Raw genomic sequence first — 25,978 nt, forward strand, 5'->3', positions numbered from 1 at the left:
ACAACATGCAGGCAACACAGCTGCTGGAATTGCAATCCTCACTGCCAGGGACACGTGGGCCTGGGGCTTCACAGTGCATGGAGAGGAAACACCAAGGCAGGAGGGTACGGGAGCTGACTCAGCTCGTGGATGTCTTTATTAGAACTCTAGTACGGCTGGACAGGTAGAGGCATGCGTACAGGACAAAGGAAATGGGAGTAGTATTGCCTTGATCACAGAGATATGTAACAGCATTAGAAAGACACTGACCCTTCCAGGCCAGCCGGGCTCACCCCACCGTGGCACCCGCGTCTGGCACTGCTATTGCTTCCTGTCCCTGCCCCCGTGCCCCAGCCAACCCCGTCTGCCCCCGTCTGCTTGGGGTACACCCACCAGGGGGGCGATGGTGCAGCAGCCCGCTTGTGGCACCCGAAATCATGGAGAGTCCCTAGTTTGACGACAGAGATGGTCAGAGCATGGATGGAGCCACGGGCGGGAGCGAGGGGCGAGCAGCTGACGAGGCTCCGTGGCGGAGGCTGGGCTCCGGCCGGGTCTCTCCAGCGGGACAGCAGCGGCCAGGGGATGCATCCGAAAGCATGGGCGAGAGGAGGGGTCAGTGTGCACAGAGGGGCTGGTAGCAGGCAGGGGAGCGGGGCAGCCCCCAGTCCCCCGACCTCCCCTCCTGGCCCTGCTGCCCCTCTCTGGCAGGGAACCCGGCTGCCAAGCCCCCCCAGACACGGAGGGGGCAGCCAGAGCTTCGGGTTGCTGCACTGGGCTGGCAAAGCTCATTGAAGGGAGCATCCCTTGGCCTCAGGGAGAGCACCCCTGGGGGAACGTACCCCTGAGCCTTGGGCAGAGCATCCCTCGGACTGGTGACAGCACCTCCCTTGGGCAGAGCATACCTTGGTCTTGGGCAGAGCATCCCTAGTGGGATGCATCACTTAGCCTTAGGAAGAGCATCCCTTGGCCTCAGGAAGAGCATCCCTTTGGGAAAACATCCCTTAGCCTCAGGGAATGCATCCCTCGGGGTTCACGTCCCACTGCCTCAGGGAAAGCATCCTTTGGGGTGCACATCCCTCTGCCTTGGGGAGAGCATCCCTCGGGGAGAGCATCCCTCGGGGCACACATCCCTCGCCGGGGTGCTGCCTGCATCCAGCCGGGGCTCAGGAGAAGGTGACCACCTCACCCTGGGGGTAACTGGAAGAGAGGACATCTTGGCAGGTGTCTGCAATTAAAGACAGAGGTATTAAACACACCATTAGAGATTGCTTTCATCAGCTATTTGTGGAGAAAGAGAAAGCGAGGGAGAGAGAGACCAAGTTTCATGGGGACCAACACTTTGTAGGGTGCAGAAAACAGAGGAACTGCTAAGTGAAACGATCTTCTCTGGAGAGAGAAAGTGCTGCTATTCTATCAGTCAAGTAGGCAAAACTGCTAAAAATGCCTCTGAATAGACCCAGAGACACCCCCAGCAAGGTGGAGACATTTCCCATGTCTCCTTGGATTCTCCTTAGTTTTCTTTCTTGGGAGAAACCAGAGAAACCAGAACTGGAGTTGAGGCAACTTTGAAAGTAAAAATGAAGAACAGAGGAACGAAGTCGTTTCACTGCAAGAAAGCTGCTTGTGATCAAAAGTTTCCAAACCAACCCCAAGCCAGATGTCTCAAAGCCAAGCCTACTGCATTAATATCTCCCAGTGTTTTTTCTTCTCTCTCTCTCTCTCTCTCTCTCTCTCTCATTTGTTATCATTGAATTAATTAACATTGATTGGAGCTCTGAGTCACAACACTGCCTCTACCAATGTGCCAGGTTTCCAGGCGAGGGGCTGTCAGACAGGGAGACAGCTCCTGATCCACCCGATAAGCCACGGAGCTGCCCTTTCCAGCCAGCAGTTTTGCTGCAAAACCCAATGCTGAGCTCCGATGGCTGTTTTCACCCTGGCTTCCCCCCCACAGCTCCAAAATCAGCTTGGTTTCCCCAAAAGAAAGGTCTTATCCTCTGTCAAGCATCACTGCTGTGGAATGGGCTCTCCCTGCCCACCGCAGAGCCTGGACATTCACTCCCCACACGCAGTCTTTGCAAGCCCCCAGACAGCCACTTCCCAGCAAAACCCCTGGGATTACAGTCCCTAAATCCCATGGTAGTTTGTCCCCAAATGATGAACCGTTCTGGGGGACCCAGATTCATCTCCACTAAGTAATTTGGGGTGGATTCTGATACACCCTGGGAAAAGACAGCACTGGCCATGCACAAAGCAGCTGCTGAAATATATTGCTGCTCCTGGTTCAATCACTCCTGCAAGCAGCTAAAAGCTCACTGCAGGTCTCGTGGTTGGCCAGAAACATTCACCGTCAGGTCTATTGATTTACCAGGGACACGACTCGGCTTTTAACTCCCATCTCCTCCTCCCTGTTCAAAGCCATTTTGTGTGCTAGCTTGAGACCTGCTGCCCACATGCCCCAGGGACCTGCCTTGGAAAGCAGCTTCCCAGCCTCAGAGAAATTAGCACGACTAAAAATAAATAACAACAGCAGAGAATTTTATTTAATCGCTATCCCCAGACAAAGCCACCACGAGAAATCCGCCCTCCTATCTTGGCTCATCGTTCCCAGCTCGATTACGCACCACCAGCAGGTTTCCAGCCCTTCGCCCTCACAGCCAGCCATGAACCAGCCCCTCTGCAGCTCAGACCCAGCACAGCCTAGCCCCAGAATCCCCCAGGTTTGCCGGCAGTGCTGCCAAGGCCACCCCTCAGAAATTTCCAGGGACAGAGACTTTCCCCCTACAAGCATCTCCCCAAACAGCCCCAAGCACTGCCTCCACTGGCTGCCAGCCTCCAGCTGCTCCGGTGCAGCATTTGGGTAGGTCCTACATTAAAACTGTTTGCTCTGGTGGTGGGTTTCCTTTTTTTTGTTTGTTTGTTTGTTTGTTTGTTTTTCCTCCTTCCCATTGTAAGATCCATTTGAATACAGAAGGCCAAGGTGGTGCTGAACATGAAATCTCTAAAAGCCAAAGCACTGCCGCAGTACGGGTGCTGCCAGGCTGGGCGCTGCCCGATCCCACAGAGGAGATGCTGTGGCTGCCGGTGCAGGAGGCAGCGCTGGGACAGCTCCGCTTGGGTCCCCGGCTGCCTTTGAAGGCTCCTGCGTCCAACCCGCACCATTTTGCAGGTCCCTCTTCTTTTTGCCACTGCAATGGGGGGGGATTTGCAGAGTGGGCAGAGGGCCCTGGTCCCCACAAGTCGGCGTGAAACGCCTCCCAGCGAACATCTGCCCCTCCTGCAGCGCAGTGCCCACCTCCGCCAGCCACAAAAAGCCGGGGCTTTCACAAAGATGGAGCAAAAGCCTGCTGCCACCCTGCTGCGAGGGGCAGGGAGGTGCTGCCTAACGGGGCTGCTCTTCTGCAAAGCCACCTCGGACATCATCCGCGCAATCAGGACAGCCCCAAGAACGTCCCCATGGGGTCATCTCTGAGCACTGCCACCGCCCGAAGAAGTGCCCAAGCTCTCAGGTGAGCCTGGCACTGATTTGAGCCTCCCCACTGGGGCAGGACTGTGGCCATCGCCTGCTGGCAGGCACCAGAAGCCATCACCATTCTTCTAACAAGAATCAATTGCCTGAGCGGAGGTAACGAAGGAACAGACTGGGAGCTCAGAGGCTCCTATTTTTAAGCTCAGCTACATCTTATTTTGCATCTGCCTCTGCTCTCCGCATTCCTCGTCAGCATGGGCAAGGAATAGGGTTGCTTTTTTTTAATTTTATTGTCATCAAATAAGCACTGAGGATTTTTCCTGGCAGTGCTGGGGAAGTCAGAAACAGGCTGCTTCTGGGTAGAGCAATTACTCTCTTGACTTCTTAACCTCCCGCCCAGCTGACAGACAGGCCTTTCTATTTTCTCAGCTCTTTCAGGCATCTCTCGAGAAACAGAGCGGTTGCTGCAACAATAACAATTAATACTTTGCACGCAACCCGGGCTCTCACCGCAGCCTCTGTGCGGCACAGGACGGTGATGGGGGGCCTCAGGCAAAAGTGAGGAGCAGGAGGCAACTCTTGGTTGGGGGGGGGGCAGGTGAATTGCCCCAAAGCTCCCTGGCTCCAAAGAATGAGCTGCTTTTGCCCCTTGCACAGCTGCTTTGCTGGTCCCAGCAGACAGACATGCACATGGATACAGGACAGATGGACGCAAGGACTCCAAATAACAGCCTGGAGCTATGCAAGGAGGAAGAGGCATCTCTGATCCCATCCTCAGTACTGAGCATCATCTGCACCTGCAATGGGGAGAGAGGAGCACGGGGCACAAGAGCTCTGCCTGGTGCCATGCCCTACACAGGCGAGAGCCCCATGCACGTGGTGCCCACGGCAGGGGCTTGCAGTGCTTCACACCAAACCAGATGCTTGTGCTCAAGCACAGCGTCCTGCTGGGACAGGGACAGCAGCTCCGACGGGAGCAAACATCGCATCCCCAGCACCAGCCACATCCTCAAAACACGCCAAAGCTCTGCCTTCTGGGCCAGGAGGGCAGCAGCAAGCTCAATCACTGCACGCTGGTTTATTTTTTAAATGCTGTTTTAGGACTTGGGCAGAGGCAGCTGTACTCCTATTGATTTATTCAGTTTGTCAAGAATAAATCAAACAACCTTGCTTTCTCCCAGTGCGTTTTGCCTTAGCTGGAACGTGCACTCTTCTCCAGATCCCTAAACATAGATAAGTGGCTGGGAGGATATTCGGGGGAAGTATCGTATTCGCTTGCTCTATTCTTATCCTATTCTCCAGGCGGCCAATTTTGGCCACTGTTTGAGATAAGACTCTGGGCTACAGAGAGGTTTAGCAGTCTGCTCTCCCGAGCTGCTACAGCTCCTCTTATATTATCAGAGGGATTAACCCCTGCTAACTCACCCCCCAAGCCCACTGAAACCCCTCCTAAAAATAACATCTCTTTTCCCCCCTCCTGCATCCTCCAAATCACTTATTCAGAGGAAGGCGGGGGGAAGAGAGCGAAGATGCAGTGGGTTTTTCAACAGTTTGGTGCCTCCCACAGAAATGCCTCTGTCTCCCATTCGGGGCTCTGTTGTTTTAGAGGAGCTTTTGCACATTAGTCATGCTTTCCACTGAGTTGCATAACGCCAAATCTAAAAATTACAAAGCACAGCTCCATGTCAGCTCTAATACGAAACCAGGGAGAAATCTCGTCGTCCACTGAGGGTTTTCCACGCTGGACCTGTGGCTGTACCTGGTGCGGGGTTAATGCCCTGCTTGCAAGTGCCTCCAAACCCAAAGCTTTTCTGCATGATGCAGGGCTGGTTTCTGGGGCCTGGCTCATCTCCAAAGTCAGCATGTGACCTTGGGTCTTACCCATTTATCATTTATGATTCAGAGACCAGGGAAAGCGTGGAGGGTCACCTTCTGTCTTGCACGGACTCAGGAAATTTCAGCTCCTCCTGCTCCAAGTGCAGGACCCCACTCCAAGGGGAGGATGCAGCATTTCACATGCCTTTTGCATGACTCAAAAACCTATGGAGTTACCCGAATTGTTGGGTGCACAAATGCACTTTAATTACAGGAATTCAATGAGCGCAGCTACACAAACCATACACGACGAGCCCATGCACTGCTGCTGAGAGGTGGCTCACCACAGTGGGAACCCTACGGGACACCCTGGGGTGGACAGCAGGGGACAGCGTTCACACTTAAACTCCTGCACCAGGTCTGTTTGCTGCCTGGTCCTGCCTTCAGGCTCCCAGGGAGCAGCTCAGCACTGAGCTGAGCTTTTCCCCCCTCTTTTCTTCTTCCCTCCTTTGAATCTCCCTAATCTGCTGATGAGGCTGGGGCAGGAGAAGGCAGGGAGGAAGAAGTAAAGCAAAATGAAAGGTGAGGCTTTCTTGTCAGCTTCTCAGGGGTCTGCCTTCTTCCCAAATGAAGGGGGACGTGTTGACTGGCTCCTCCTGTCAGCTCATTCAACTTGATGGAAAGGAAAATAAACTGGGAGAGGCATTTAACTTTCTCCTTGTGTAGCACCTCTTACACTGCGGTGGCAACAAGAGTTACTGCAGGATGCTCCCATTTTTAGCCCCTTCTCTACACAGAGGGAAATTGAGGCACAGGGAGCCCAGGAAGGAGCAGAAACATCCTGGCTGCAGCGTCTGCCAAAATACTCCAGGAAGCAGCCTTGCACCACGGGGATCCTCACTCTGCATCATCCGATGAGCACTGCCTTGGCTGTGATGAAGGAAATGGGCTTGATCCATGTAAACTTTTGTGGGTTTGTTTTTAATCATAACCAAGGCTAAACTTTGGTCCCCATCCTCTGGCTGAAAGCCCCCAGGCTCCGGTTACCCCAAGCTGGACTTGCTCAGAGTAAGGAAAAAGGATGAGTGTGTGCTGGGATGAGGGTCGGGGCCAGGGCTGCTGGCACTGAACCGCTCCGTTTCCAGCCACCCAGGACCCAGCCACCTCTGAGGAGGCAGAGCCGGAGCAGCCAAGCAAGAAACAAGCCAAAATTCAGGGGACTGCAGGTTTTGTTCTAGGTCGGGAGGACATCCGAGATCATTCAAAAGCCTAAAAATTGATTTACACGAGCAAAAAACCAGCAGCGTGCAGTGAGGAGTCCAGCACTCAGACATCACCCTCCCAGGACAGGAGGACCCGGGTCACATCCAGCTCCCATCCCATCGGATGTGGGATTGCTCTGCCCCACCACCCTGGGCCAATCTCAGAAGACTCCCCCATCCATTCGGGCCTCATTTTGTCTCAACTATTCCATTTCCCCACCGCTCAACAGCAGCAGCTTTCCCAGCTGCTCCAACAGACACACATTTCCCTCCCCATCATCGCCCAGCTCTTTATGGAACATCCATTGACATATTTTACCGATCCTTCATCCCAGCCTCCACATGCTCCCCACACCCATCCCAGGGCCCTGCAGCCTCCCACCTCCATAGGACCTCAGGGCTGGTATTTAGGGCTGCAAAACTACTGGGTACTGGCCTGGGACCATCCCCAAGGTCAGACAGAGAAGCAGACACAAGCAGGGAAGCAGAGTGTGATTTAGGCAGAGAAAAGCACAAAACAAGATGGGAATTGCTGCTGGGCAGGGAATAGAGATTTATTCATCTGTTGCCTCCAGAAATTCAAGGCTGATTTAAAAGAAAACCTAAAATGATATGAACTCAGCCATTTTCCACCACAACGATATATAATTCTGTGAGTCAACATGTCCTTCTTGCGTTTTCAGCCTCCTTTGCCCAAGCGCAAACAGCCCACAGGAAGGAGGGCTTGACACGGAAGGGGATCGCATGCCCTTAGCCCAATTTATTTAGGATGAATAAAGTTTCCAGGGGAAGAAAACCACTGAGCAGCCCTCCCACCCCCCTGGGAACTGTCCCAACACATGGACGCGAGACGACGAGGTCAATGGAGACAGGACACCTCCTGCAAACGGGCAGGGGGAGCACAGCAGCGGCACTCGGCTGGAGGTCAGAGCCCACTTCTCAGCGATGGGGACGTCCCAGCTCGGGTCTCCTCTGGGCATGGGCACGGCCGGGGACATGGCGTCACGGGGTGGGGGGGGACAGGGCGACACAGGGAGCACGCGGCTGACACAACAAAGCAGGATCCAGGCGGCGTTTAGAGGATGGAGGGGACAGGAGAGCAGGGGCGCCGCAGAGGACAGGGAGAGCTGTAGCGCGACGCAAGGGGAGCCAACCCCACTGTGGATCCTGCCACACCATCTATGCTGCTTAGGCTCCGGGATTTTCCATAGCCTTTGTGAAGAAAACGGACAGAGGTGAGGTTAGAGCTGGGGAGGGAGGAGCGCAGAGCGCCAGGGGAGGCATCACCCAGCCCCTCACCTGACTTCAACCCCCTAAAAAAATCCAAAAAGGACAGTGTTGGTCCTTTGAGTGCAGCCAGTCTCTGCAGATCCTAACAGGCTTCAGAGCCCCCCTCCCTTCCCCTTGGCTCCCTGCACAGCCAAGAGGGGCTGGCCAGATCCAGGACTGGAGAGTATGCACCCCACTCAGCTCAGGGCTTCCCTGCCAGAAACCCAGCCCGAGGGGCCCTGCCTCCCCCTGGCCCCTTTCCTCCCACCCCCACCCCATGGCCACCCCGGTTTTCAAGGCAGGAGCTACCCGAGAGCGAGGTCAGGAAGGATCCGTGCTCCTGGACCAGTGACCAAACATCCACCAGCACCGATGTTAGGGCAACAAGGAATCCCAACACTGGTCCTGGGGGGGTTCAAGCTTTGTTTCCCAGATTTCTCTGAATGAGGCATGAGTCTGGGGATTTTGTGGGCTGAAGCAAACGGGGAAACAGCAGAATTCAAACAAATGTGAGATTTGAAGGGAGTTATTCCCCTGACTCTGGTTTTTAAGCCTGCTGTAGCAGCAAGCTGCTGCTGACACCTTTCTGTATGCAGAGGAGCAGGTAGAAATGCTTGAGATTTTCCATGAGAAATTGCACTGAAGAGCAAGCATTTCTATTTCTTTAAGCATGGGAACCCTTAACACTCCCCAAAAAGCCAGAAATTGCTCAAGCTTATAATGAAGGAACAGCCAGAACAAGTGTTCTTCCAGGTCAAAAGTCACTTTTCTTTGGGAAAGAAACTAAGTATTTGCACTGAAAAATGGATTTTTAGATCCAAACAGCAGTCCTGTTTAAAGATGTTCCACGTGAGCCCGAAGATCTGTTCTCTGGACTGCTGCGCCTCACAGGGCCAGCTCTGCTGCCAAAGCGAGGGAAGCTGAGGGTGCTCGTGGCCAGCGGGAGCCAAACTGCCCCGCAGCGCTTGCTGCTGTGCTCTCCGGGCGGGAGCAGTGGGGGACGGCACCCCGACAGCAGAAAAACAAAGCAACGGATGGCCCCTTCAGCAGTGCCAAGCTCCCAGACCATCCCCCCACCTCCCAGGGGGCTGACAGCAAGTCCCTGGGTTCTGCCTTGGTGCAGAGGCACCCACGGCGGGTACTGCTCAGGGCTTGGCTCAGGGCTGGCTGCACACAGCAGAGGCTGCGGCTTTCTCCCTGCAAGCACCCCTGAGGAGGGTGCTGGCACGAGCACAGTATTGAAAGGCCCCAGAACACCTGGGGGGCTTCCACATCTGATGCTATCCCCTTTTATACTCCCCCCCCTCCCCCTGACCACAGCAGCCAGCACGGGAGCTTTCAGCTCCTTCCCATCAGCCAGCCCCCCCTGCGCCCCAGCAGCAGGGAAGGGTCAGGGGACCAAGGGCCACCTGCCTAAACCTGTTGCTGACTCCTGCAAAGCTTTTGTAGTTCCCGCAATGGAAGCGGCAGCAGTCTCCAAACAGAAGAGCAATTTCCTTATTTACGTTTTGGCATGAAGCCACTGGTCTGAATCCATGCAGCACGCCAGGGGGAAAGCGAGCACAGCCCTGGGCTGGGGGGAGCCCCGTGACAAGCAAGGGATGTTTCCCACCTACAGCAAGCAGGCAATGCAGAGCCTGCTTGCCCCAAAACACCCCCCTAACCACAGCACCGGGCTCATCCTTCAGCAAACCTTGCTCTTTTCCCAGAAGTGCTGAGGCTCCCTGAGCTGCTCACGCATTTCTCTGCCTGCTTTCTATCCTGAGAAACGCCCCTGGGAAGTGATTGTGCCTGGCTGCAGCCAGTCCCCAAAAGCTCGGGGTAAGTGATGGGTCTGCCACCCAAACAACAGAGGCAGAGAGGGCTTACAGGGCTGGAGCTTACTGGCCACTGCCCTGTTGATGCAAAGCCTCACTGACGTGGCTGTGCACTTTCTAGGGGTGCTGTTTGCCCTCTTGATCAGATTATCGAATTTAAAAAAAAATAAAAAAAGGTGAAGGGTGTACAGAACCAGGGCCAAAATCATGCTGCCAGTTTTGATTAAGTCTTAAGCATCACAGTTTGGGGCCACACCTCATAAAGATGCTTGATTGCTCCAGGGCCTCCCTGAAACATGACTCCAAGGGCAAACCTGCCCCGAGCCTAACACTTCATTTTCCCCATCAGTTTTATTCCCGACACCCAGAGCCATGCACAAGCACCTGAGAACAAGCTCAGGATGACGTCCCTCAGCCCTGAAGGCTGTCATGGCTTTCCACCAAGCTCCAGGCCAGGTGCCACTAAGAAGTCAAGCTGCAAAGCACCCAAGGGCCATACTCTGCTAATTGCCACCGGTGTAGTTCGTTAGCGGAGCTGGTATCCCAGCAACTCGCGTAGGTGCTAATGGAGGTCACCAGGATTGCTTTAAAAACAGGTTTGTTGCCAAGGAGCTGTGTGGAGGCATCTCACAAACAGCGGCAGGGCAGCCTGTGCCCCGGGAGCTGGCAATGCTGCGCTCCCCGTTTTGCAAACACTTGCGGCGCAGGAGCACACGTGCACGCTCGCACATGCTTTGAGCCGGCAGCAGATGGGGATGGGGTAATGCAAGCGGGCGGCATTGCCCAGAAACGTGTGTATGTGTTTATAACGGCGGCCTGGCGCTCGCCTGCTGGTTGCACACACTTGCACGCATGTCCCCATGCAAACGTGGGTTTGTCCCTGCTCCTTCCCAGCTAAGCATCACTGGCAGATGCTCACATGAGCATCCCTGCACTCGATCCCACACCGTGCCATCCACATGCTGGTCACGACTCTGCACTAACAGCAAGCAAAGAGTAAAATCAGCTGCATGATGCGCTGGGCTCTGGCAGCCAAGCTAAAGAACTGCTGCTTTACAACGCTGGGTGCTGTTGAAGGGAGGTGTGGAAGACCTGACTGGCCAGAAGGGTACATCCCCTTCCCTCCATTTAACCCCATTCCCTGTAGCTTCTCTAGAAAGTCCGCTCTGGTTTCAATCACTGCCTTGCTTTTCCTAGACCATCTTAACCTATCTTGCTTGCTGCTGGCCAGGGGTGTGCTGGACTCATCCTGCCTCCATATGCCCACATGCAGGCAGAGGGCAGGTGCTCACATGCCAAGAAAGACCCATGCCAGTGTTTGTGTCCCAGCAGGATGCATTTGGAGGAACTGTTGGTCAGGCTGTGACTGCTGGAGGGAGATAAGGGGTGTGAAGCAGACCCTAGCAGCAGGGGAGCAAGGTGACACCACTATGAGCAGCAACAGGGACAAGAGACACATGCCATGGTGCAGGTGCCATGCTGCAGTACAGCCCAGTCCTCTCCAGGGCCCATGTCCAAGGGGTAGTGGGCAGGGGTAGCTCTTCTCTTCGAGCTGCCCCAGAGAAACCAACCACTGGCATCAGGCTCAAACCATGATGGATGCCAAGATCTGCAGCATATTCCTGAAGCAGCCCCGTCTCCTGATTTCCACAGCTTGTACAGACATCGGTACCTGTCCCAGGATCTGACAGATGGCCATCAGCAAATCGGGCTCAGAACCAAACTCATCTCAATTTGCAGAGCTGCCAACATCCCAGTACCAGAACAAACAGCCTCAGCAGGAGATAAATCAGGACTGAGGGAAGAGGCGCCTCTTCGGCTCCCAGCACCTTTGGGCAGGAGCACAGGAGGACGCTCTGCCCCTCTGACCACCACTGCCCACCCCTAACCCTGACGACACCAGAGCATTTCACCAGCGAAGACATCAGGTTGGACCTCCTGGGGCAGTGTCCCACCTATCCATACCCAACAGCACAAGCAGGATGCGGATATCGAGGTTCTCTCTTCCCAAAAGGTCTCACACATTGCTTGGGCTCCTCTAAACTCCAGAGCCACCTTTCATCCCCTACCTTGCTGAAGTGATCTGGCGAGTGAGCCATGTATACGTCTGTTCTTAACTGTACGTAGCACTCTGACGTTTGCAGGAAGGACACCAGAACGAGCCAGGAAAGATCACTACAGTGCCCTTTTGAATATCTGTAGATGCCACCATGCATGGAGAAAAAAAAATAGAAGTCTGGCCTTCTGCAACCCAGTAATTTTATTTGGGAGCCCAGCAAGAGCAGCATTGGATCCTCAGCAGTTAGATCTCCTGTAGTTCCCTTGGTTTCAGGGGACAAAGATAAAATGCTTCAGCTGAAGAATTGCCTGACTTGAGCATCTTGTAAAGGTAAAGACCAGCATGGGCTGTCAGTCTTCTCTCCCATCCCTTCCAACTCAGTGCCCTCCCCAGGTCCAAGGCAGGACTAGAGCCCCCTCACCTCTGCTCATCAGCAAGCATTAGAAGAAAAGACCAACTTTACAGAAAATGGTACTTCCAGGAAACATAAGAAGTATTTCAAGCAAATATTTGTATAATACTCTTCTGCCCAAAGATGAACAAGGCTTTTCTTTTTTTCCCCCTCCTCTTTTTTAAGGGAGAAGGTTGAGCAGGAACACCAAAGGGAATCACTGATTTCCCAGGACAACACAACCAATTTGCTTCTGCTCATGTAATAACTGTGATTGCCCCCAGATGCCTACCCTCAACTCCAGGACTGCAAGAGAGCCTGGCCCAGAAAAGCCTGGGTCAAGCTGGGCTGCCTCGCACATCAGAGTGGGTGACTCCTGTGTAAGAGATGCCAGGGGCATGAGATGGACCAGAGCACCTAGGCTAGAGGTCACAGACCCAGAATCAAGATCCTTTCTACATCCTAAATCCATCCAGTCTTTACCATCCCAAGCAACACTAAAGCAGCAAACCCTTGAGGGTCTCTAAAGCACCAACACCTCGAGCCAAGAGGCCCCAGTGCACAGCTCAGAGATACAGGGCATCATCTTTTCTCCTGCCTGGTCCCAGGTCACAAGCTCTGATCCCAGTAGCTAGGACTAGTTACTGGGAGTAACTAGGATTAGGTGGTTCCAAGGAGGCAGAAGTAGGTCAGATCTGCAGCTGCATCTTCCCACGCCACCTTGGATGTACAAATGAGCAAGAAAACTGCAGAGCTGAAGAACTGAGCTATGTCCTAAGAGTTAACCTAGCAACTGAGGGTGCAGACAGATTCTGCAGCTCAAGGTGGGCAGTGGGTGCATCCTCCCGGGGGCTGGGGTGCTGGGAGGGGGACTCCAAAGGCTGGAGGGCAGTGCAAAGGTTCCCAACTGAAGAAGACAGTCATTTTGTCACAAGTAGAAGAGTTTTGTGTTTTCCTGACTGGTATCCCCCACAGTTTCCCATAGAAAACCTCAACACTTCACAAAGCTCACTTTCCAAACCCGGAGGAGACAGCCTTTCTGGCAACCTGGTGCTTTTGGCAAGGCAGCAGTTGACACATCGCGGTTCCCCACGCTCAAACCCACCAAAAGACATCAGAGAAGGAGAGAAAAAGAAAATCTCGTGGGCTCTTCTGCTTACTGAAAACCTTTTGACCTGCCTCAGCCACAATCTCAGGAGAGGCATCCTCTCAACACCACCCTGAGATGGGTGGGTGAGGACCGGGGAGCAGAGCTGGAGAGACAAGAAGAGCCAGATCACTGGGCAGCAAAGGGACAGGACTGTCCCCAGGGAGGGCAGTGTGACCAGCACGAGGTCACAGATCCCTGATGGTGGCAGCCAGGGGAGGAGGGCTTGGGGGAGGAAAAAACAAAAAGGGTAGAGCTAGCACAGAGAGATGCGGTGGACAGGGATGAAGCAGATGGAAAGGCAGGAAGGCACGTGGGTTTGGGGGGAGTGGAGAACAACAGCCAGCTGGGCAGATGGAGATGAACCACGGTCTTGGACAGATGCAGTAAACCTCCAGCTCCCTGCTCCATCTGGCCCTCCCCAGCCCACACCTCCAGCACCAGCCGTACCTTTCTGGATGCCTCCATCCGCTGCGCAGGAGAAGTCACCTGTGGCCAGGAGGAAGCACGTGGAGGATTTCTTGTTCTTATCTCGGGTGCTAGAGCGCCGCATGGGCCGCTTCTCCTCATCAGATGGTGACAGCGGCTGCTCCTCATCCGACAGCACCACGTTGGCCTCGCCGTTCTGCTTGGAGTCTGCAAGAAGGTGGCAGACACCCATCAGCAGCTGATAAACCCACGGGATGACATGCTCAGGGTGGCCAGAGGGGGTTGATTAGACCACACAAGGATGCAGAAGACCAGATTGCAGAAGGCCTAGAGCAACTCCCAAAAGTTCAGGCATGTCCCAGCTGGACGTGCTAACTAGGGAAGAAGGACCATGCTGAATTTTAATCCCAAGCAGCAAATAGCATCTCTTGCTCCTACTGAGGGTTATATACCCTGCACAAAGCCAAGCAGGGCTGGCCAGGAATGAAACACCCCTGGTCTTTGAAAACCATCCCCTCAGTTGGTGGGAATTAGCTCTTCTAAATTCACACCAGTTGAGATTGGGGCTCTTCTGGGTGGTGGTGAATTGCTAATTTATGTCATCTGACTGTGGTTTGTTAGCTGAGATGCTGCACCTGGTGAGGACCTGTCCCAAGCTCCTGAATTAGTGTAGGGTTGGAGGGACGGGGTTGATCTGCTCCTGCAAAACAGCTCCTCTTGCTGCTCCCCACTGGTGGGTCTCCTGGGGCAGATGGGCTGTGTAGGCGCTTGGAAAGGACATTTATAAGGGAAAGCACCCATACAGGGCATTGGGATCTCCCCGTGTCCCCACAGATGAAGGGCCAGTGTTAGGCAGGTGGCCAGATAGGCCACTGCTCAGGGCTGACTTAGTGGACACCATGTAGGACACAGCCCTGTCATGGTCCCTCCCCTTTCCTTGCTGCAAAACTGGCTGCTCTGGGGCAGCAAACAGGTGAGAAGGACAAAGCAGCCTCCGTGGCAAGCAGAGACACCATGGAGAGGCTCCCTTGATCTCACAAGCTCAGCCCAAGCAATGCTGCCCACTAACAGCTGCCCACAGCTGGGCTCAGAGCTCTCTCCTGACCCAAAGAAAAGGACTGCAAAAGTCCCAGACTTCAGCTCCGTGCACGAGAACAAAGAAAAAATGCACAGAGGCTGATTTTGCTCCTGCCTGAGCAGCATTGGGCTTGCCATGCAGGAATGCCATATCTACTAGAAGATGAATGGGAAGATGAGGTCAGGCCCCAGGGTGTATCTATGGATTTATCCATTTTGGTGAAGCTGGCCCTGATTTACAGTTGTGGGAAGTAAAAAAAAAAAAAAAAATCTACCCCAAGGACTTTGTCAAACTCAGATGGGAATTGAGCCAATGGTCCAATCTCTGTCAAGCTGAACAAGGTAGGGACACCCTGAATCACACCGAGGGGGCTTAGTGCATTTCTGGAGAGCAGAATATGGCCCTTCCCCTGGGGCCATGCCCTCCTCAGGTGGAGGGTCCTGATCTTCAGCATCCTGGCCCACCAACACAGCCCCCACTACCCGGGTGTCTCGGCCCATTCTGCACCATGAGCTCATCTCCCTGAGAGCCAGGAGCCACATCCCGCAGCGGGGAAATCCCCAGGGACTCTGGGACACAGGGGAACACAGATGTAGCCTTGGGGGCTCCCAGAGGTCTCCCGCTCCCTCTGCCCAACCTTTGGGGTCTCACCTGACCGTTTCCGCTCAGCCACCCCTTCCTCTACTGCCAAGGGGCAGGTGTCGCTCTGGGTGCTGTTGCGGGGGGAGTTTTCCTCAGATTTGCAGTAGGTAGGGGAGTCCAGTGGGGCCGGACGGGGTATATGCTTTTTCTTCTTCTTTGGCAGCTTCTGCTTGGCCATGGCCAGGGAATAGTACATCCCAAAGTTATTGACAATGACGGGCACAGGCATGGCGATGGTAAGCACCCCAGCCAATGCACAGAGAGCCCCCACCACCATGCCCGACCAGGTCTTGGGGTACATATCACCGTAGCCCAGGGTCGTCATCGTGACCACAGCCCACCAGAACCCAATGGGGATGTTCTTAAAGTGAGTCGGGTCGCTCCCACTGGAGTCGGACGTCTTAGCTCCAATCCGCTCAGCATAGTAGATCATAGTGGCGAAAATCAAGACCCCCAAGGCGAGGAAGATGATGAGGAGCAGGAATTCATTGGTGCTAGCCCGGAGCGTGTGGCCCAGCACCCGGAGGCCCACAAAGTGCCGTGTCAGCTTGAAGATCCGGAGGATCCGGACGAAACGGACCACCCGCAGGAAGCCCAGCACATCCCGGGCAGCTTTGGAGGACAGGCCGCTAAGACCTACCTCCAGGTAGAAGGGCAAGATGGCCACAAAGTCAATGATGTTGAGCAGGTTTTTAATGAAGAGAAGCTTATCTGGACAGCAGATGATGCGAACCAGGAACTCGAGGGTGAACCACAAGACGCAGACCCCTTCGATGTAGGTGAGGATGGGCTCTGTCTCCACCTTATGCGTCAGCAGGATTGTCGTGGTGTTGCCAACCACGAGGGTCTCCGTCACGTTGACATTGATGTTGAAGGCCTCGTGTGTCTCCAGGCAGAAGGTTGTGATGGAGACCAGGATGAAGAAGAGCGAGGCAAAAGCAACTACCTGCAAAAGTTAAATCACACGGGCCATTAGCTGAACTTCCTGGGAATACGTAGAAAGATTTGGGTCAGCTGGTGGGGGAGAGCAGTGCTTTTATGTACCACGATGATGGTAACTGCAGGGCAGGGTGAGGCACACTTCTGGTGTCACCTGTGTTTGGTACGTCTCTTCTAATCCCTGCAAGCGAACAGCCCCAGCAGGGATGGGAGAAGGCCTTATTTGACAAAAATGAGGCTCCTAACACCCCACGAGCTGTGCTGCTTGCCATCCACTCGGTCCCTGCTTCCTCAAGACCAAGGATGGCGAATGGGGAGCATTCCCTGGACCTCTCCCATCAGTTGTCAGCAAACCTCAGAGTCTGGGGTCATCGGTCCAGGACCTTTCTCCAAGTGCTGTGATATGGACACAGGAAGGTGTGCTGGGCTCCAGCTGTGGCTGGAGATGTGCTGGAGATGACAGGGATGGGAATGAAGGGAGACCTGCAGCAGCCTGTGTTTGGAGCAAGCCTCCACTTGAGCACATGAAAAGGAATACGCATGAAAGGCAGCTTTCAGAGGACTAATTCAAAGGGCTTTCCCCCACACTCATCCAAAATCCCACAGCTGAGATATCCTTGTAGGTCCCTTTCAACCCAGGATATTCTTTAGATTCTATGAATCTAACATGAGGTCTCGGCGTGGACCAGAGATGTATGTCCTTTTGCCCCCTCAGGGTCAGTGCTGGGTGTTGTTCTCACAAGCAGCCCCAGGAACTGGGAGGGCAGAACACGGAGAGCAGTTGGCAGAGCTCAGCCCAGCATCGTACTTATGCGCAAACCTAGTGACACGCAGGTGGCTCCCACTGCTTCCCTCTCTCCAACATGAGAGACCTTCGTCTCCTCCCCACGTCATGATGCCACTTCGCCTCAGGTGTGAGCTAGGAGGGGCCAGCAGCATGCAGCTGTGTCACAGAAAACACTTTGTCGTCCCCCCCATCAATCCTGCTCAGCCCTCTCCCCCCCCAACAGGATGAGCTCATGATGAGTCCATTCCCCAGAGCATCTGTTTGCAAGAGCCCCTGAAAAAAGCCTCTTGAGCGGAAAAACCTTCCTTCTACCTCCCTCCAGCACAAAAGCACGGTTGCTTTGGCTTCCCAGGAGCAGATCCTTTGCTGCTAACACAGCCTGCCCACACTGGGCAGGATGCGACCTGCTGCTCGCAGTGCTTCACGTCTCGTTTTGCCATCAGACCAGCCGTCCGAGCTGCCACGAGCCTGCTGGAGACAGCAACCCAGGTCCTCGGCTGGAGTGAATCAGCAGTGGAGACAGCCTGAGTCACGCTGGAGAAAAAAACAGCCCCAGACACTGGCAGTAACATGAGAGCATCCTCACGGGGTGTCCCCAAGGGCAAGCCTGTGCGGGTCCAGTGTAGGAGAATCATTCCTCCAGAAGTTAGGTGTGAAGTTTAAGCCAGACCCTAATCGAGGGAGAAATCTCTGGAAGGTGATTCTCCTCCCACCCTATGATGGACACCTGCCCAGGGATGGGCTGAGATGCTTCGTACCCCCCAGACCAAAGCCTGCTGGACCACACGCTGCGAGGCCTCTCTTGCCGGCCAGCTGCGCCCAGCCCTGCGCAACTGGGGGAGCAAATCCAAGTGGGATCTTAAACTGAAGCCCTTTTAACCAGACAAGAGTGCCTACGCAGGTGGTGGCATGGCCAAAATAATCTAATTTTCAACTGGGTCCTGAGTAACATTCCGGAGTTTGCCCATAAGGGTAATCTGAAGGACACATAAAGATTAAAACCTTAGGCTCAAAGCAAAGTAGGAAAAAAAATTACCAAGGAAGATAGCAAGACCCTGCTGCCACTCCCCCAAAGGAGCAAACACTCAGGCAATAAAACAGCCCTGATGTGTGAACTGTGGAGGTGAGAGCTGATTTAGCCCCAGGTGCAACAGCATCCTCTAAAAATAGGAGAGTCACGTTCACAGCCAGTGCCAACCACTGTTCCCCCTCCAAAGCCGACAGTGCTGCCCCAGTTTTACGTCAGCTGAAGATCTGACTTGAGACATCTTACATCAGCTCTAACCTCTGTCTTGCTCCCAAAAACGTCTTTAAAATAACACAAAATCCGTGTCTATACCTAGCAGTAACCAATACAGCACTAAAAGTCCCACCAAACAAGTTCTCCAGAATCTGCTGATGATCCGAATGGTGGCTCAACATAGTCTCTACAGTTTGGGATGGGTGTTCCCAAAAAGCATGACCCTACAGGGTGGCCCTAGCCTGGAATTCCCAATGGATGTGAGGTCAGGTTTAGCTGCAAAGGGGAAAAAAAATAGGAGCTACACATGAGCTGAGCTTGGAAGCAGACCAAACACCAGAAGCAGAGCAGCTTCCGATGGGGAACAACAGAGTTTTACACTGAGCTGGGATAGCAACTACACTGGGCACCATGTTTTCACTGGCACCTCTGAGACTGGATTAGATGAAGCAGGCAATGAACCCATGGGCATTGACACTACAAGGAAGAGGAGTTCAAAACTCGGGGAGAAAATTTCTAACCACATGCTTGTGCAGTTGCCAGGTCTGGAGGTGCAGGGCTAGAGATGCTGGAAAGAGGGGAAGATGGAAATAGACGCAAGCCAACTGAGTCAGGGCCCGAGGGGCTGCTCTGGGGTTGGGGAGGAGCAAGGACCAGAGAAAATCAACCCTGAGACTCTCAGGCACTGCTGTCGCAAGATCTAGGGAGGATTTTTATGCACACAACCTGGGACGGCTCTCCTTCCTGCCGATACCAAGATTTGGCAAGATGCACCAGACTGGCTGCTCCAAGAACGAGCACCCGCAGGACCTACTGCTCCAAAACTGCCCTGGGAAGGGCCCAGCACGTCCTCAGGCCAAATGCTGATAGTTGGCACTGACCCTCTGCTTCCCCTCTGAAAAAGAGCAGAGAAACTCTGAAATGGGGCAGCAGAAAAAAGTCCCATTTCAGCCACTCTCAGATGGGGGTGGCTCATTGGACACTGCACCTGCAGAGGTGCTCGTGGGTCTCAGAGCATCCTTGTGCCAGACAGTGACACCAAACCAGTGACACCTTAGTCCACCAGTGCACCCAGCTAGTGCACCAATAACTGGGTGCACTAGACAGGTTGTTGCCAATTGGGTCAGGTGCACCTCCGTGTGCCTCAGCTTCCCCTTCTGCCAAAGCATTTTTCCTAAGCTGTTGCAAAACCACACTGATATCTCAGCATGGAAAATATGACCCAGGAGAGCCTGAGAGCGTCGCTGCTGGAGCGGCTTGAAGGTGGCCATACCCACAGCAGTGCTAAGCTGAGCCCTTATCCTAGAGAGGCAAAAAAGAAGGAAGCGGGGAGCTCCCAGTACAGCCTGGTCCCACTCCATCCCACCATTATCTCCCCAGTCAGAGCTCACATCACAGCCCTGCCTGCTGCCTCCGACGCACTCCCGCCGCTTCTGTTTAGCGAATGCCTTTCTGAGAGCAGCCTCAGCGCACACGAAAAGCAGAAGCAAATAATAACATGAAAAATCTGAATTGAATTATTCTTCTTGGTTGTTTTTTGTTTGTTTGTTTGCTTGCTTGCTTGTTTTGCTTTGTTCCGTGTTTTATTTGAAGCATTTCAACACTCAGAACATCTCTCAGAGGCAACAAGCCCGCGAAGATGGGGAAAGGATCAGGTACCCCTTTTAAAATGAGTAAAGCTCTTGCTGCCCAAACATTTTTGTGTGTGTGCATGTGTCGTTCTTACGTTAGCTGCAAAAACACCTCCTTGAGAAACCGACCCCCTGCCCTTTGAGCTGCTGGTGGGTGTGAAATGCCTGCAGGATTTCTTACCATTGATGTTTTTTTACACCTCTAAAGGCATCCAGAATTCATTTAGATCCCAAATGCCTGCATGTATGTGTGCGTGTGTGGCAGATTTCAAAGCTGGGCGTTACAGGGGGGATGTGCATGGATGGGACTGGATGGCTCTGGAACTGTGTGGGCGGGTGTCTGAGGGTCAGTGGGCAGCACTTTGGGGATTATCTAAGAGTATTTGCGAAAGGAGACACCCATGCAAGATAGTGGCTGGGCTGGGAGCCCAAAGATGCTCCTGGTTATGGGGAACACGTCCCAGGCACATTGGTGTCTATGGATAGGGACTGTCCGCATGTGCAAAGGGGTCATGAGCTGGGTGTTAGCACCTGCATGTGCTCACAGTGTGTGTACACGCTGTACTGAGTCCCCAGAGATGTGCATGGATGAAAAGTCACACCGCCCAAGTCACAGAATCCAAAGGCAGGGACTGGGAGAGTGAAGAACCACCCACTGTAGGCAAAGATCAGGTGCGAGAGCATCTGAGGAACCTGAAGGTGCACAAGTCCATGGGACCTGATGAGATACATCTGCAAGTCCCGAGGGAACTGGTGGATGAAGTTGCTAAGCCACTGTCCATAATATCTGAGAAGTCATGGCAGTCCAATGAAGCTCCCAGTGACTGGAAGAGGGAGAATATCACTGCCATTTTTAAAAAGGGAAAAAAGGGAGACCCAGGGAACTAAGGGAACTACAGGCAGGCAGTCTCACCGCTGTGTCTGGCAAGGTCATGGAGCAGATCCTCCTGGAAACTCTGCTAAGGCACATGGAAAGTAAGGAGGTGACTGGTGATGGCCAACGTGGCTCCACTACGGGCAGATCATGCCTTACAAATCTGGTGGCATTCTACGACGGGGTTACAGCACTGGTGGATAGGGGAAGAGGAACTGACATCACCTACCTGGACTTGTGCAAAGCACTTGACACTGTCCCCCGTAATATCATTGTCTCTAAAGTCGAGAAATATGGACTTGATGGCTGGACCACTCAGTGGGTAAGGAACTGGCTGGGTGGTCGCACTCAGAGTTGCGGTCAACAGCTCGATGTCCAGGTGGAGACCAGTGAAGAACTGTGTTCCTCAGTGGTCAGTGTTGGGACCAGCACTGTTTAACATCTTTGTCAGTGACATGGACAGTGGGATTGAGTGCACCCTCGGCAAGTTTGCTGATGAGACCAAGCTGCTTGGTGTGGTCAACACACTGGAGGGAAGGGCTGCCATCCAGAGAGACCTGGACAGGACTGAGATGTGGGCCTGGGCAAACCTCATGAGGTTCAACAAGGCCAAGTGCAAGGGCCTGCACCTGGGTCGGGGCAATCCCAAGCACAAACACAGGCTGGGCGATGAGTGGAAAGAGAGCATCCTTGAAGAGAAGGCCCTGGGGGTACTGGTGGATGAAAAACTGAACATGAGCCAGCAATGTGCGCTTGCAGCCCAGAAAACCAACCGTACCCTGGGCTGCACCAAAAGCAGCGTGGCCAGCAGGGTGATGGAGGGGATTGTCCCCCTCTGCTCTGCTCTCGTGAGACCCCACCTGGAGCCCTGAGTTCAGCTCTGGGGTCCCCAGCACAAGAAAGACATGGACCTATTGAACAAGTCCAGAAGAGGCCCATGAGGATGATCAGAGGCTGGAGCACTTTTGTTATGAAGACAGACTGAGAGAGCTGGGGTTCAGCTTGGAGAAGGGAAGGCTCCAGGAAGACCTTACAGTGGCCTTCCACTACGTAAAGAGGGCTACAGGAAAGCTGGGGAGGGACTCTTTGTTAGGGGGTGTAAGGATAGGCCAAGGGGTAATGGCTTTAAAAGAGGGAAGGTTTAGATTGGGTAGAAAGAAGAAGTCCTTTACTATGAGGCTGGTGAGGCACTGGAACAGGTTGCCCTGAGAAGCTGTGGATGCCCCATCCCTGGAAGGCCACGTTGGATGAAGTTTTGAGCAACCTGGTCTAGGGCAAAGTGTCCCTGCCCATGGCAGGGGGCTGGAACTAGATGGGCTTTAAGGTCCCTTCCAACCCAAACCATTCTGTGATTATATGATTCTGAAAGGGGTGTGTGAATGTGTGTTTCTGTGTGAGAACCACAGCTGCGAGCCTGTGCTCAATGTGCTGATGGGGACCGTATGTTGCGTGTGGGCTGCATCAACATGGTGATGGTGGTGGACATGGGTGCAGGGACAAGGGTGTTGGCAGGGATGGAGAGGGCATCTTTTGGGCCTGAAGAGGGGTATGAGCTCCTTGGGGACAAATGTGAGGATCCCATTTGCTTCAGGACCCAATTTTAGTATTTCCCTACCTGCTGACACACGTGCCAGGGCATAGGCCCTGTCCTGCATCATTAACATTGTTTTTGGTGTGTGCACACACACAAGGAAGGGGAAACTAGACAGTCCTGCCTGTCCTAGAGCATCCTAAAACTCCACCTAAAACTCAGCCCTGCCAAAGGCTCTCCCAGACAATCCCTCACCTCCATGACAGGCCGGGAGGTGTCTGGCAGCACCCAAGGGTGTGAAAGTGGCCCCCAGTCTCAGCCCATGCGCAGTGCCTTGGGAGGGGACAGGGAGATGACAGAAGAGGCTTCCCATAGGATGGGAGATGGCCAACATGCCCCATGGCAGTAAGGGGACACCCAGTGGAGAGTCCATCTCACCCATGGAGATGAGGAGATGAAGGTATCACCAGCACGGCCCCATCCCCACCCGCCAGCACTTTTCGGGAGCTTACCCTTGCCGCCTTGGATGAATAGGGATCCTCAAAGAGTGCCCACATCCTGGGCTGCCAATTCCGACAGCAGCCACCCCCTCCGGCAGCCCCTGCCGCCCCTGGCAGCCTGTCCTCCATGCCCAGGCGTTGAAGGGCCATCTCCCTACCCCCTTCCTCTTCAGGCTCCTCTCCACCAGCCCCTCCACCGGGCTCAGGACTCTCGAAGATGTCCAGGGCCTCTTCGGCATCGCGGTGTTGGCGGTAGGTCATCCAGCAGCAGGGCTCCACGTCGGTCTCGTCGATGCCCCAGTAGGTCAGCTCCTCCTCGAAGAGGGGCCCGCAGATGTCAGCCGGGCAGTGCAGCTTGCCAGTGCGGTAGTAGTTGAGCACGTAGGAGAAGATCCCAGGGTGGCGGTCAAAGAAGAATTCATTGCTTTTACCATCAAAGTCAAAGTTGCTCTGGGCATCGGGGTCGGCGAGCCAGGCCAGACGGGTGCCCGGCAAAGTCCGCAGGGTGCTTTTGTAGGTCTCATGCCGGGTGCCCCCTACATTGATGGTGATCTTGTCCGAGTCTTCCCCTTTGCCCATCTCTTCCTTCAGGCATGTTTTGGAAGGTGGTTTGTTCCCCGACTTGCGTCCACGGTAGGAGGAGACACACACCGAGCTGATCATAGATTTCGGTGGATGGGAGACGCACGCTTCGCGCACCCTTCCTCGGGGCGAGGAGCTGGGGGTCGGCGGAGGCGGGCGAGGGGAGCAGAGGTGGGACTGGGGAGGGGAAAAGGGGGGGCTCAGCCTTCGCTCCGGCCTCCGCCAGCCCCAGCGCCGGGCGAGGGGGAGCAGGCTGGAGCCGAGCCGGACACCGCTGGCTGCCGGGGGCCGGCAGGGGAGGCTGCAACCTCCACCCCCTCTAAAACCACCCCCCCGGAATAAAACCGCCCTCCGCCCGCAGGCAGCCCAGCCCCGCCGGGCAGCAACAAGTGGAGAAGGGGGGGCGCGGGGGGGGGAGCCGCGGGCAGTGCCGGGGGGGCCAGGCCGGGAAGGAGGAGACCGCCAAGGCCGGCGGAGGGGGGGCAGCCCCCGCTACCTGCAGCGTCGGCCGCGGGGGGGCCCCGCCGCCCGCTCCGGCGGCTCCGCGCTCCCTCCGCCCCCCCGGGCCGAGGGGCAGGGGCCCCTCCCCGATTCCCGGTGGAGGCGGCGGGGGGGGAATGGATGCGGCACCCCCCCCCCCAAGCGGAGCCCTGCCCTTCAGAGGGGGCTGCGGCGGCGGGGGGGGTGGGGTGGGGGTGCTCCCGCGTGGCCGGCCCGGGGGGGCCTGTTGCGCCCCGGAGGCTGCCGCCCGGCTCGGCTCGGCTCGGCTCGGCTCGGCCGGGGAGGCGGCGAGGGCTGCTCCGGGGCTCGGCGGGGAAGCGCCGCCGCCCGGGGCTTTTATAGGGCTGGGAGCGAGCGGCGGGGTTACAGGAGCCGGCGCCGCCCCGCCGGGGGGCCGGGGACCCCCCCGCCCCAGCGCCCGGCCCCACGGCCCCCCGCTGCCGCCGGCACCCCCCGCTGCTGCCCTCCTTCCCTCCCTCCCTCCCTCCCCCCCTCCCCGCCACGCTCCTCCATCCCCGCATCCCTCCCTCCATCCTCCCAGCCATCCGCCCCCCCATCACACCCATCCGTCCGTCGGTCCGTCCGTCCGCCCCTCCATCCCTTCCAGTCCCCCCCGCAGCCCCCGCGTAGCCCCCAGCCGCCGGCTCACCTCCCCGCGGGGCGCGGCGTGCAGCGAGGCTCGGGGGGCTCTGTGTCAGTGCGCAGGGAGCCCCGGACACCCCAGCTCCGCTTCGCGCCGGAGGGGAAATGCAGCCCAGAGCTGCCTGCGGATCTGGAGCCAGCTCTTGGCAGAGGCTCGAGCAGATCCCATCCCTCCCTGGCTCGCAATCCCTCGCTCACAGAGAGGTCAGGAGAGACCGACCCTAGGTGCGGATCGGCGGCTGATGGGGAGCCCGGCGGCACCAGTCAGCCCCGGCCCTTCCCTCCCACGACCCCCTCCCCGAGCACCCCTCTGCCCTGCTTCGACTCCCGCATGAAATTTGTCCCTTCCCCGGAGCTGTGCCCATGGGTGCTGGGACTGGGCACAGCGCAGGACGCAGGGCATCACCCACCCCAGCCCCCAGGCCCTTCCCCTAAGGCCCCTCGCTGGGGGCTCTTCCACCCCCGGGGGCTGGTGAAGCTCAGCTCCTCTCCTGGGACTGGGGAGGAGGTGAAGAGGGACAAGCCTGTCACCAAGGCGAAGACCCCAGGGACCTGTCGGCGGTGTTTACTCCAGCACTGGCACTGCTGGTGTTGGGGGGGGGGGGGGGGGAGGCGGAGGGGGTTGCAGGTGGGTGCTTTGGGGTTATAAGTGGGATCAGAGCCCAACACAGGCTTGTTACTTGGGGGGGGGGGGAGCAATGGGTCAGCACCTGGGTAAGGGAGTCCTTGGTGCGGAGTGAGGGGACAGCGAGTGGGGAACGCTGCCCCACTCCCGCACCAATCTGCACCTTCCTAGGCTCTGCAGAGGGTCCCCACGGGGTCCTGAGCCCCCTCCTCACCCCCTGCCCGGGTTTGTCCCCTCGGTGACATGATCACCCCCCTGCCAGGGGTGCTGGGGCAGACACGCCACCCAAAAGGCATGAGAGACATCAGAGCCGCGCTTAAAATCTTACCACCAAGAAAGCCCTGCTCCAACTGTAGCTGCAACTCGACAGCTTCCAGGGCCGGATCCTGAGCGGGTGGAGGCTGGCACGGCTCCACACCCAAACCACCCGGGGCTGCACCAGCAGGGGAGCACGGAGCCCGAGGGAAAGCCGTGCTGGAAAAATCGAGCCTTGCATCACCGGCCAGGCATCACAGCTCGGCTCCTCATCATCGGTAATGTGAGTTTGGCCAGGAGGAAGGAATGCTGCGACCTGATGCTAATATTTTATACAGCGACTTTCATCCCAAGAGATCGCCGTGCACCCAAGCACGGCCGCTCCTGGGGCGGGAGGGGGTGGCCAGGCAGACAAATGGGTTGTATCTGGGGAAGGAAAGGATCTTTTAGCCAGCAACACCCGCCCAAAGCTGTCTGCTCTCTAAATATGCCTTCAGATTTTTAATGTCCATGA

At 55.6% G+C, this 25,978-nt stretch overlaps 1 protein-coding gene across 3 annotated transcripts; it reads right to left on the minus strand.

Moving 5' to 3' along the window:
- KCNC4 (potassium voltage-gated channel subfamily C member 4) lies at positions 1-25,734 on the minus strand. Of its 3 annotated transcripts, none has more exons than XM_013200394.3 (5): positions 25,538-25,734; positions 22,872-23,618; positions 15,367-16,303; positions 13,659-13,844; positions 1-1,204 (listed from the first exon to the last, which is right to left on the minus strand). In XM_013200394.3, the coding sequence occupies exons 1-5, from the start codon at positions 25,703-25,705 to the stop codon at positions 1,143-1,145; spliced, it is 2,100 nt and encodes a 699-aa protein (XP_013055848.1). In that variant the 5' UTR covers positions 25,706-25,734; the 3' UTR covers positions 1-1,142. The 3 variants fall into 3 exon arrangements, with proteins under 3 accessions (XP_013055848.1, XP_047911064.1, XP_013055850.1); XM_048055107.2 differs by lacking the exon at positions 1-1,204 and adding an exon at positions 6,955-7,737; XM_013200396.3 differs by lacking the exons at positions 1-1,204; positions 25,538-25,734 and adding exons at positions 6,956-7,737; positions 24,592-24,841.
- Positions 25,735-25,978: the final 244 nt, after the last annotated feature.

This window comes from Anser cygnoides, chromosome 25 (assembly GCF_040182565.1).
Source record: "Anser cygnoides isolate HZ-2024a breed goose chromosome 25, Taihu_goose_T2T_genome, whole genome shotgun sequence".
Taxonomy (NCBI): Eukaryota; Metazoa; Chordata; class Aves; order Anseriformes; family Anatidae; genus Anser; species Anser cygnoides.